Source organism: Odocoileus virginianus, chromosome 29, assembly GCF_023699985.2.
Source record: "Odocoileus virginianus isolate 20LAN1187 ecotype Illinois chromosome 29, Ovbor_1.2, whole genome shotgun sequence".
NCBI lineage: Eukaryota > Metazoa > Chordata > Mammalia > Artiodactyla > Cervidae > Odocoileus > Odocoileus virginianus.
Window position 1 is genome coordinate 28,867,904 of NC_069702.1, and position 12,380 is coordinate 28,880,283.

General features: G+C 37.5%; 1 protein-coding gene across 6 annotated transcripts in view; it reads right to left on the minus strand.

The window, feature by feature from the left end:
* The window catches only part of SLC4A4 (solute carrier family 4 member 4), a 422,503-nt gene that overhangs the window by 16,468 nt on the left and 393,655 nt on the right, over positions 1–12,380 (minus strand). For all 6 annotated transcript variants that reach the window (XM_070458312.1, XM_070458313.1, XM_070458310.1 and 3 more), the window contains exons 19-21: positions 10,149–10,327; positions 8,922–8,994; positions 313–381 (exon numbers count right to left, since the gene is read on the minus strand). In XM_070458312.1, coding sequence (XP_070314413.1) covers positions 313–381; positions 8,922–8,994; positions 10,149–10,327 — 321 coding nt within the window. The remainder of the gene's footprint in view (positions 1–312; positions 382–8,921; positions 8,995–10,148; positions 10,328–12,380) is intronic.

Below are 12,380 nucleotides of genomic sequence, written 5' to 3' on the forward strand. Positions count from 1 at the left end.
CGAGCACATTCAAAGGTTAGACTTCCTTCTCAGGAAAGAAGGGAGGGAGGGAGGGAGATCACAGAGAGATTTCCTACTTTCCTAGTCAAATGGCCTTTAACAGCTTATTTCAAGGATGATTATGTATGACATTCGTTAACAAATTTACTTTGTTAACTAAATCAGAGACACAGGTGAATGGTGGCAAAAACAGAAAATAAATGAATTTTAAAACAGCAGTTAATTAGCACTTTTTTCAATGATCTATTACTGGACTGTTTATACTACTACTAGAAAACGTAAACTATGCTTAGATTGCTATGGAAAACTTACCTGCACACCATTAAGAGATGCTACCCCCATATACAGGAACACACCATAGAGTACAGGCATGGGAATAAACTAGGATGGAAAAAAAAATTGGAGAAAGTTTAAAAACAATAATAATAATAATAATAATAATAATAATAATAATAATAAAAACAGTAAAAGAGAGGGTTAGTTTAAATAAAAGCTAAATCTGAAACTAAAAGACAGGACTTAGTAACACAGTGACCACTAATCAGTGTGCTGAACTCATCATTGACCAACTTCTAAACACTTTGTCCTAGAAAGAAATAAAGGGGGGTGAAGGAGACTCATATTGCATCTGATGCTTGTTGGCACTTTTTAAAAACAATTAGCATGCATGACCTTAAAATGACTTTTTTAATGGAGAAAAAGTCTGTTTCCCTTTCCCCTTAAAAGGAATGACCATGTAAATCAGAAGTTTGCATGAACTGTGCAGTAGAAAGAAAGGCAGAGGGTTGCCCCACTCCTGAGACCAAATTTCTGTCCCAAGAGTCTGCTGAATTTTCTCTAAATAATTTTCATCAAGTGAAAATTGCAGTATTTATACACCAAATATCAGCTCGGTGTATAAATGCCTCTTTCAATTAAGTAAACATCAAATGACTGTCTCCTTTCTTCTTCTTGGGAATATTAAGAGGACTAACTAATGAAAATGCTGCTTGAAAGGAGCATGGAGCATCTGGAAGCAATTAATCACACACAGATTAATACACATCTTTTAATGATGAATTAATACATTTTCATGCATCAGTTATCAAGAATTTTTACAGTAATGTAAGGGAAGTTCCAATATGATGTTTGTAACTTTTGTCTATTCCTAAACCTTTGAAATGTTCCTAGCGCTATGGAAACAAATCAAATCAGGGATGACTGTTTCTGGGAAGTCTTCTATCCGAACACCAACAAAAAAGGGTTCTCAAGCTTGGATTTTGAAAAGAAGTTCAAGTTCAGGAGTTCTCAAAGCTCAAATACTAAAACCACCGTCAATTAAGTCCAGTCTTACCAAATCTGCACAAAGGAGGCTATTGTAGCCAGAAAACAGTATGACTTTAGAGTAATTTTTAAAGAACTATCACATGTATTAAGAAATTGAAGCAAAATGTTTATCAGCCTTTCCTTGTGATTACCTCAAACATTTCTGTATCTGAGACCCTTTGGCGACTACTAGAGAAATAGGATAAATTCCAAAATAGGTCATAACTGCCAACTGTTATTGATTAGCTATAAAAACTGTTAAAATTTATATAGAGCAAATATACCAATTTATGAAAACATTATGTGCCTCTTCTAAAAAAGACTAACAATTTTAACATAGCTAATTTGATCTTGAACCCAGAAAATTAAATGACTTCGAAAGTTGAAGGTGGTGGAGGGACAGTGTGAGTGGCAGTGAAGCTGTGCTTATTGCAATACCCAACAGTCACCACAGAAGTGAATGTATCATGTTCCAGACACTTGAGTCTGGACAGTTGTTTTCATTTTCCTTAGAACATGCGTGTTTTCATTCCGTATGATGCCTCCATACAAATTTATTAAGAAAATACAAAATGAAACTAACGAAAAGACCCTTTCATATTTTTGACTTGTTTTTATAAATTAAATTTTATTGGCGTATAGTTGTTTTACAATATTGTGCTAGTTTCTGCTATGCAGCAAAGTGAAGCAGTTATTTGTATACATATTATCACCTCTTTTTATTTTTTGACTTATTGTTTTGTTTTGACTTATTTCTTAATTTTTAAAATATCTTCCACAGACAAGGTCACTTCCATTCTTCCTTAATCTATGATGATTTCTTATCATTTCATTTCTAATTTCTTGAGAAGAAATGAAAGGTGGAAGGAGAGAAAAGAAGTGTATCATTCATGGGAAACTTGTTAGAAATCCTGCCATAGTTACTTTTTAATCTGGCTTAAAAGAAAGTAATCACAAAGATGATCTTGGACCTTATCCCCACCTGTCACCTAAGCTTAGCTAAGCATTTTCTTGAACGTGGTTCTAATGCCAGAGTGAAAGCAATTTGCGCCTGTGCCTAGGTCTGTTTTTTCTGAACTGATGATGACACATATTGCCAAATTAATCACAAGATGAAATCAGAAGGTAGCATTAACTCAGAATATGGTATGAGGAGGAAAATAGCTTTAGATATGATATTTTTTAAAAATTATTCTGTGGTGAAAACAGTACATATGAAGAAGGCTATTAATTTGATTTTTAGCTAAGTTCAGTGTGATACAAATGTCTTATTAAATCCACCATTTTCTTATGGTAGTGTGGTATCTCAGTAAAAATCTTTCAGTTTGGAAATTCTGATGAAACATAACAGAATTACTGGGTTAAAGGATATTTTTTATTGGATTTGATTTATGAGTCATATCAGAAGGTCAATCCCTAAAAATTCATCACAATATAATCATTAATCACAATAGAAATTTCCCAAAGAAAGGAAAAGAAGAATGTGCTTTAAAAAGATAGGATCCCATTTTAACTACTATGATATACATAGTAATAGCAGGGAGACACTATTATAAAGTAAGACAAGAGAAATTAAAACATAGAACACAAGGTATACTAAATTCACAGGCATATCAAGAAGTGTCAAATGATAAAATTATGCCAAAAATCATACAAATAAGCAATCATACCCAGAATGCCAAAAAGCATAGTTGTAGATAAATATTATTGCACAATGCTTTCAATAAACATTAAAAATGAAAAAAATTAAATGCTTGATCCTATCACTAGGTAGAATAATGAAACAGAGATGAGATCAATATTAACATATTCAGACAATGTTACCAAAATTTTCAAATTCTGGTGACATATTCCTCCCTTTGATTTTGATACTGTTAGATTATCCCCATAAGAAAAAAAATGTTAAAAAGGTAAATGTAATTTTAAAAAGAAGGGGAGGGAGGGGGGTCTGCAGTTGTCCATAGCACAGATTTCAGTACGAGAATGAGGTCTCCCAGCAGAATCACAGTCAGTGTGTGTGTGTATAAAACCGAGGATGAGATCTTGATAAGAGCAGGGGCACAGAAGTTAGACAGACCTGGGTTACAATTCTGGTACTTGTGCAACCCAGAGAAAATGAATAACTTCCCCAGTCTTCAGTATTTTCATCCATATAGAGCTTATTTGCTGTTGTTTAGTCACTCAGTCGTGTCCAGCTCTTTGTGAGACCCATGGACTGTAGCCTACCAGGCTCCTCTGTTCATGGGATTTCCCAGGCAAGAATACTGGAGCTTCCTTCTCCAAGGGATCTTCCCGATCCAAGGACTGAGTCCACCTCTCCTTCACTGGCAGGCAGATTCTTTACTGCTGAGCCACCAGGAAAGCCCCATAACAAAGACTGCATAGCACAGATATTTAGTTCAGGGTCTGGATCATCAGAGATAGCTGACGAATGTAGAGATGTGCTGGGCTGAGTTGCTCAGTTGTGTCCAACTCTTTGAGACCCCATGGTCTGTAGCCAGCCAGGTACCTCTGTCCATGGGGATTCTCCAGGCAGGCATACTGGAGTGGGTTGTCATGCCCTCCTCAATGAACGTAGTACTGAAATCATTATCAAGAGGGCTTTTAGTGGCAGGTCGAGAAGCCTACAAGTGCAAAGCTCAAGTTTCCTTGGCTCCTCTGTGCTGGGCCTGACATGGCAGAGTTTAAGACAGAAGAAGGGCTACAAAGGTCAGAATATGAGCCTTGGTTTTATCGAAGTTTTACAATATTGCTTTTTCAACACGAACAACTGTCTTCAGGGACATATTATTAAAACAATATCTTCACACCCTTAAGCCTGAAAAATCAACATAAGGAAGCCGCAGGTTTGCAATCTGGTCCGTAAGCATTGAAGTTGTGGAGCGAGCTATGATGAAGAAGTTTGTAAAACGGCTATCTTTCTCTATACTTGAGAGAATTAGATATTGGGTCGGAAAAGCTGGGGAAGATCATCTCAAGGAAAATGAAAGTGAATAGTTCTTTGAGGGCAAATACTGTTTTATCTCAAAGGTGATACACCATGTGGTTATGAGATCAGGCTTTGGACTCAGAACTGCCTGAGTTCAAATCTTGGCTTGAACAATTCAAGAACTTTGTGACCTGGCAAGTTACTCACAATTTTTCTTAACTATAAAGTAGATATAGGAAGGGATAGTTAGGGAGTTTTTGATGGAAATGTACACACTATATATTTAAAATGGATAACCAACATGGACCTACTGTATAGCACATGGAACTCTGCTCAATGTTATGTGGCAGCCTGGATGGGAGGGGAGTTTGGGAGAGAATGGATGCATGTCTATGTTTGGCTGAATCCCTTCGTTGTTTGCCTGAATCTATCACAACACTGTTTGTTAAATAGCTATTCCCCAATACAAAATTTAAAAAAAAAAGAAATTTGAGATGTTAACAACATAGTAACTGTGTATTATATGGTTGGTGAAGAAATCCAATTAAAAGCTTTTTTAAGATTAAAAAAATTCTAAGTGAGTATACTTTTGGTAGGTGTTATTGGAGAACTAAATATAAAAAGTATGTGCAGAGTCCTTAGTTCAAAGCCAAGTTCAATAAATGGGAGCTATGAATACAATCATCTTTATCATCAACATCATCATCTTCATTATCACTTCTCCATGTTTCCCTGTTACTGAGCAGAGTGTACAGCATATAGCAGGAGCTCAACAAATGTCTGCCAAACACAAATTAAATGCTCTCCTCCACATTCTAGATCACTGAACAAATCTGAAGGATAAATTCTGGTCAGTCTTCATGTTAAAGATAAACTAATTCAAGCAAAGGCAACAGAAATAGCAGTGAACTTTTCTTGATCTTTATTGCTTTAGGCTAGCCAGAAGAATGGAAAAAGTAAGCTGCAGAAACTGCCTTTCATCTCCTTCCTGCTCTTTGGTCTCCCTGAGTCTCCCCATATAGAACACTAGCTTAACAGTCAGTATTTCCGCTGCAGAAACACAGATCTAAACTGTCTAGCTAGCCTGGGAAGTCGGCTATTCCTGCTTCTCAGCAGTTTTGTACTGAACCAGTGGTGAGATGTGAAGCATGTACCACTGGTTGCTGGCCAAGGTCAAGGGGTATCCTCCTGAACTTAAAGCTAGTACACCACGATTCCCTGCATTGCACTCTTCTCAGTAAAAAGACAGAGTTTGGCAAAGAGATCAAAACAGAAGTCATCAACTTCAAAGTAATCAATGTTCACAGTAAGTCTGCCTACATGGGCATGGGGAGCGACTACCCAGACTACTTAATGCATGGCAGAAAATATTATAACTAGCATCACCGGAGGCCACCAAACCTGTGAGGGGTCCTGGGAGTTGGGAGGAAAAGGTGGAAGGGAGTTGGGAGGAAATTTTAAAAAGTCACATGTTTCTTTCTGTTTCATTCATTTGATCTACCTTTCAAAGGCAGCTCTTTGAAGTAAAACCATTCCTTAAAGTTGTCATGTGTTTCGTTAAAACACACAGTTATATAGACACAGTCACATTCCCTCCTCCAAGTTAGGTGCTAATACCACTTTCTAAGTGAATTCAGAGGTTAATTGTTAATCTTGACTTTTCTCAGTCATAACTTAGGTTTCAGTTAAACTACTCTCAACATCTGTTTTTTTTCCTGTGTTGACTTTTCAAATGAGCTAACAAGGTTCCTGTAGTGAAATGCATGTAATTTAGCAAACTTCAGTGCTAAGAAAGGCACCTGATCTGAAACTGGCTGACCTTTTCAGATGTGGTTCCTGAAGTAAGGAATAGCCTCACTAACTGAAGCAATGAATTGCAATAGTCAGTGCTAGACTATTGAACCCTTGTTTTTAAGTCTATATTTCCTACAATATGATGGAAACTACATTAGCAAAACAATTTCATTTTCCACATTTTGGGCAAAATTTTGCCCAGCACAAATGTTGTTGAACTCCTTTTTCACTTTTCACTGATTCTCCTATTGACTCCTTTGTATTGACCCAAAGTTGCCAGGTGGAAATAGCCACAATCATGGATACTAGTACCCGAATGAGGGGGAGCCAGAACATGAGTACTTAAGGAAGGTCAAAGGAAAAGCAAGCTATGCTCAGTGATCCCTTGTATCTATATCACTCCTTTCTCTGCACTGTAATCTGTTCCTGTAGATAGTAACATGCTTTACAAATCAGGGGCAAAAAGAATCAGCATAAAACGAAGAAATAAAGTTCTTTCAGCTTTAACTTCCCTGCAGTCATACTTGGATGAGAAAAGAGTTAGGAAGAGACTTTGCATTTCTTCCTAAAAATAGCAGTTTATACACTGTTCTCTGTGTCCCTTTGGAATCAGGCATAATTACTCAGTTGACAGATTCTCCAAGTTAAAGCCAATCTGCTATAACAAACAAAAAAATTTAAACACATCTGACTTTTTTGAGTTAGGATTTTATACTGCATTCATGAAAAGAAATAATATAAAAATAAATGAAAAAACAGTGGGTAGTGATGAGTACATAGGAACTGATGGGAAGATTTTGACTTATCTTTATTAGTGGCTATGTCCTACGCAAAGAGTCGGACACGACTCAGCGACTGAACTGAACTGATGTATTAAGAGATCCTATAAAAGAAACTCTGCAGTTGTGTTATGTGAGTCCACCTTCAGGGGCTCCAGGGGCAAATTCCTTCCTAGTAGAGCCTTCCACAACTTGAGGAACTTGAGCAGAGCCTTCCACAACTTGAGGAGCTTGAGCAGAGCCTTCCACAACTTGAGGAACTTGAGTAGAACCTTCCACAACTTGAGGAACTTGAGCAGAGCCTTCCACAACTTGAGGAACTTGAGCAGAGCCTTCCACAACTTGAGGAACTTGAGCAGAGCCTTCCACAACTTGAGGAACTTGAGCAGAGCCTTCCACAACTTGAGGAACTTGAGCAGAGCCTTCCACAACTTGAGGAACTTGAGTAGAGCCTTCCACAACTTGAGGTACAATGATCTCTCTAAGAGCTGCCCTGTCCACATGAGGTTCCATTGGCCATGTGGGAAAAAACTGTCATTAGACTTTCCACCAGCTGATGTGCTGGGGTCTATGGGGCGACAGAAGACACACAGCACTTTAGCAGAGAATTCGACGCTATGAAACACAACAACTCAAATCTACCCGACAGCCTGCTCTGTATTGGCAAAGGGACAACAGATTCCCTCTGTCCCCACAGAACATAAGATCTGTCCTTTTTTAAGGTCCTCTGTATGTAACCAGAAACAAATTCCTTGCAGTTACTATTACTTCCCCACACGTTACATGAGATACATATTCCTTCATGATTCCAGTCAAAAATTAATTATATGATTAACTGACATTGTGGAAATCAAGGGCAAAGGATGAATACTTAAGCCTTTTTTACTGTTTACAAACTGTTGTGTGCATATTGCGTGCATTAATCTAATTATTCTGAAGGTAAAGTCAGTCCAAGCTGTAAGCTGGGATTATATTTCTACTTTTCATGAGTTCATCTAGGTGGCAATTGTCATATAAATGTGTGAACTTGAAAGAAATGAAGTTTTGCCTTGCCCTGTAACTTCTGAATTGTTTGAGTTCTTTAAATGTACTGTTTCATTACTTGTATAATTAAATAGGCATTTAAAAAACCAATTTAAAAATGAGAATTGTTTAAAAGCAAACAAAAATTTTCAGAGAAAAATTTGGAAGGATACTGCTAACAGAGTTTATTGACAGTTATTATTAGGTCCATAGGTGATATTCATGCTTTGTTCTGTAATGCCAAGCTCTATGATACAAATTATCAATCATTGGCAAGTATTGTTTCTATAATAAAAAAGAATAAAATATTTGTGTCACAAAAGAAAATGGAAAGTTTCATGACATACATATATATACATATATATATTACACTTTTTAGTACCATCTCTACTTCTAAATAGGCTTTCATATACAGTTTATAGTCATCTGTTAGAGAGACATTCACCCCACCAGTCAAACCTGCATATTGACCCTAACTTTCTAAATAATCTATCATTTTTATTCCTCAAAAGTTCATTTCTAAAGTTTTCCAGTTATAAATCATTAATTTCAGTCTCTCTTTGTGGATATTAGGTCTTGTGATTTGAAGAAAAAAGAAACAGTCAGCAATCATTAAGAATAAGAGAACAATTACAAAATGATCATCCTGAGTCATTCATGTTATCCAGGAGTCTAATGTGGGAAGGGAGGGTATGATTTAAAGACAAGTAAATGGGAAGTGATGGAAGAAAGGATATAGAGAGACTAGCAGAATGAAAAATGTTGGGAGTGGAGTTCAGGTAGTAAGTGAACTATACGAAACTGCCCTAGCTATAGGTCAAAAAATTAGAATCGTGGTAATTTAATATGGTTCAACCAAATTACTGCAATAATAATAATAATAATAATAATAGAAGGAATGAAGGAGTGAGAAGAAGATAAAGATAAAAGGTTTTAAAGTCTTCATTCTACCTGATCCCTGCTTCATTCAGTGTGTTATGCATGTGATAAGAAAACTCGTTGATACTTCCTGGAGAATTCTATTCTTCACATATCCAATTATCTGTCAGTATTCTGAGAAGGAGGGGAAGGTGAGTATTTCATATATTTACCTTCAAGATGGGAGCCATAAAGACTGACAGACCAGTCAGAATAAACACAAGGGTTCCAGTGACTCTTTGTTCCCTGAAACCAAATCAAAAGATTACCAATCTACCTCTTATTTTCATAAACATGCTCTTGTCTTTTCACCTTCAAAAAAAAAAAAAGACTCTACATTGACCAAATCGATATTTCACAAAGGTGTGGATATCATATGTAATTAACACCTCAAGGGCAGCTTACAGGCTCAACAGAACTATAAAATTCTCTTAAAACTATTGCAGTATGTGATCTGAATTCATCAAGGGAAAAAAGTAATTCCGCTAAATCCTTTGTCCTTTTAGAATCAGGGTTAAAAAATCCCTTGCTCTTGGTCAATCAGTTACTGGCCTATATGAAACCCTTATTTTTTAAACAAGTTGTACTGTTATATAATTACACCTTCCTTCACAGGAGACAGTTATTACATTGCCCCACATTCTAATTAACAAACAGCTCAGGGAATTTCCCAAATGCAGTAAATCCCATCAGTCTCATTTCCAATCAACAACAACAAAAGTAATTTTTAACAAATATGATTCTCATACAACAACCCCCTTCCCCAGCTCCCAAGAAAGAATCACCCACTGTTGTGGCGTGGGAACTGATGGCCCGGTCATGTGAGCTAGTCGCCTGAGCACTTAGGAGCAGAGTCTGTTGCAAAAAATACACAGGAGAGTATAAAGGTCTCATAGAAGCCCTTCATGGCTACCCAGATTGAACAGCTGGCGGTCAAGGTTTCTCAGTGCTTATGAGAAAGAAAATTAAGTGGAAAATAAAAATTCCTTTCCTTTCATAGAATCTTGAAAATCACAAGCAGACTCAAGAGTTTTAGAAAGTCTCAACAGAGCTGAAAAATGAAAGGCTTTAGCCTTTAGTTATGATCGTGATATAGTACACACCACAGTTCCAAAATTACCTGCATGTTGAAGAAATGGAATGACCTGTTGGAGATTTTACTCTGTACCATTTAGCCTTTTGCTACTCAAAGGAAATATATGTAACTTGAGAAGTGAACTCAAGAAATTGTTGAAGACTCTCTTTCGAATGAAAACTTAGCCCTTTCTAGAACAGCGAGTCCAAAATAAATCATTTGTCACCAGTCCTTTCTGCTCCACACGGGCCCATCTCCTTGTGACTGACACATGGGTGTGGGAGTGGCATGGTTTGCAGAGCCATTTTTTTCTGATTTAACATACCTCACTCCTAGGAACTTGGGCTGTTCTCCAGGTGCAGAAGTCTCGGTCTCCATCTTCAAACTGTCAATGTGAGCGATGGAGATGACAGTCGCAGCCACATACCACGGAAGGGCCATGAAGGAGCACACCACCATGAGGATAGCCACCCAAAAGAGGTCCAGGTGATAGCCGGCTCCTTTCTGCAGCAAGAGGTAGCAAAGCCATGTGGAGAAAGCACACATACTTCTATTTAGTCATGCTTCCAGATGGGAGTTAAGATTACGAAAGAAACCAATGTACTCTGCTTGGAATGCATATCTACCGGAAGGTGAGCTCCTTGAACCAGGCTTCATCTTCCTCAGGCTATCTCTCAATAATCGAATGCAAAGCTGTCACATGATATACCTCCTTGAGCTTGAGTCACAGCTTGTTTGTTTATTGTTAATTATCCTCTCTGCATCCAATCACATAATTGGAAAAACAGACATATACAACTACCTTGAGGAGATACTGAGATCCCCTAATAAAGTAACTGAGGCAAAGTTTCTTGTGGGAGCATAAATGGTAGTGATGGATATAGAGTAGGAGCCCAATGAATGATGATAGTAGCAACAGTGATACTGGTTGTTTTAACGTAAGCACCATCAGCTCCTTAAAAACAGACACAATGCATTCTTTGCTTGACTATTTCGAAGTACGCTGTTCACTCACAGAGTACTCAGCACATGTAGACTAGAGATCTGAAAGCAGCCTTAAGAAAAGCAACCTTGGCACTTTATGTGGAATCTAAAAAAATGATATAACAACTTATTTACATGACAAAAATAGACTCACAGACATAGAAGACACATTTATGGTTACTAATGGAAAAATGGGGGTTGGGAATTAGGAGTTTGGGATTAACATAAACACAGTAATATATATAAAGTAGATAACCAACAGCAGCTGACCGCACAACCAATAATGAATCTTAAAAAGGAAGATTTATATATATATGTATGTATGTATATATATATATAAATATATAATATGAAAAACTGAATCACTGCTGAACACCTTAAGCTAACACAACATTGTAATCAACTGTACTTCAATTAAAAAATAAAGACAAAGAAGTACATAAAAGACCATCTCTCACCTCTCATAGTACACGAAAATAATGGTTTAACAACCTCTGAAACATTACACTTAAGGTAATTATACTCCCTTAATAAGAATAGGCTGATTTCAAACACTGCCAGAGAGTCACCATAACATTTACTGACTGGAAGAGCAGACGATGTAACAAAAGGTCTAGCTCTTTTACTCACTAAATAAATATTGTTTAATGCGTCCACGATGTTACTCTATGATTATATTTCTCTGCTCTGTTTGTGAAGAAACCAAATGCCTGACCCCCCTACAGAGCCTGAGAAAACAGAGCAGTCCATTTTCACAGCATGAAAGCAGCGGCGCCAGAAGCCAGTGTGTGAGCAACCTGAGGGAATGGGGAGGCTGACTGTGAGAAATGAGAGTGGGCTTTTCACCAGGAGCCCGGCGACCCCATCATTCAGATCCTGTTACATTATTCAGAACACTACGCTCTTCTCACCGAAATGCCAAGATTTTCCCCTGGCTTGCACACATGGGTCTCATCATGTTCTCAGAGAACGCATCACAGGGAAGGATAACTGACACAAGAAAGAAAAGCATATTTTTACTTTGTCCAGGTTTAACTAAGAATGAAAGCCTCCTTGAGAGACAAATAGGTTAATATATACTCATAAAACCAGTTCATTGCAGTAAGAAGCATAAGGGTTTGAACTGGGACTAGTTTAAGGTAGGGGAGAGGAGGGCAAGGGAGTGACTAATGAGGCGAATATATGCTACATCTGGGGGTCTCAGTCATTCACTCTGTCAACAAACTCTGACTGCCAACTTATGAACAGACACAGGCTTAGGTGTTGGTGACATATTTGCAAATAAACCAGACAAAAATTCCTGCACTAGTGGAGTTTCCATTCTACCAAAGGAAGCACTGGTAAACAACATAAACAAGTAATCTACACAGTATCTAAAACAGTGGAAAGCACTAAGGAGAACTAAAGTTGGATTTGTATGCTGAATACTGCAGGAAGCCATTGTAGGGTTTCAAAGCAAAGAATGACATGACTGGCTTACATTCTAAATGCCATGGATGCTGTGTTAGAAGCAGATGGAAGAGAACAGTAACCACGAAGAGGCGGCTGCTATGACCCGTGCAAGTGACTGTCG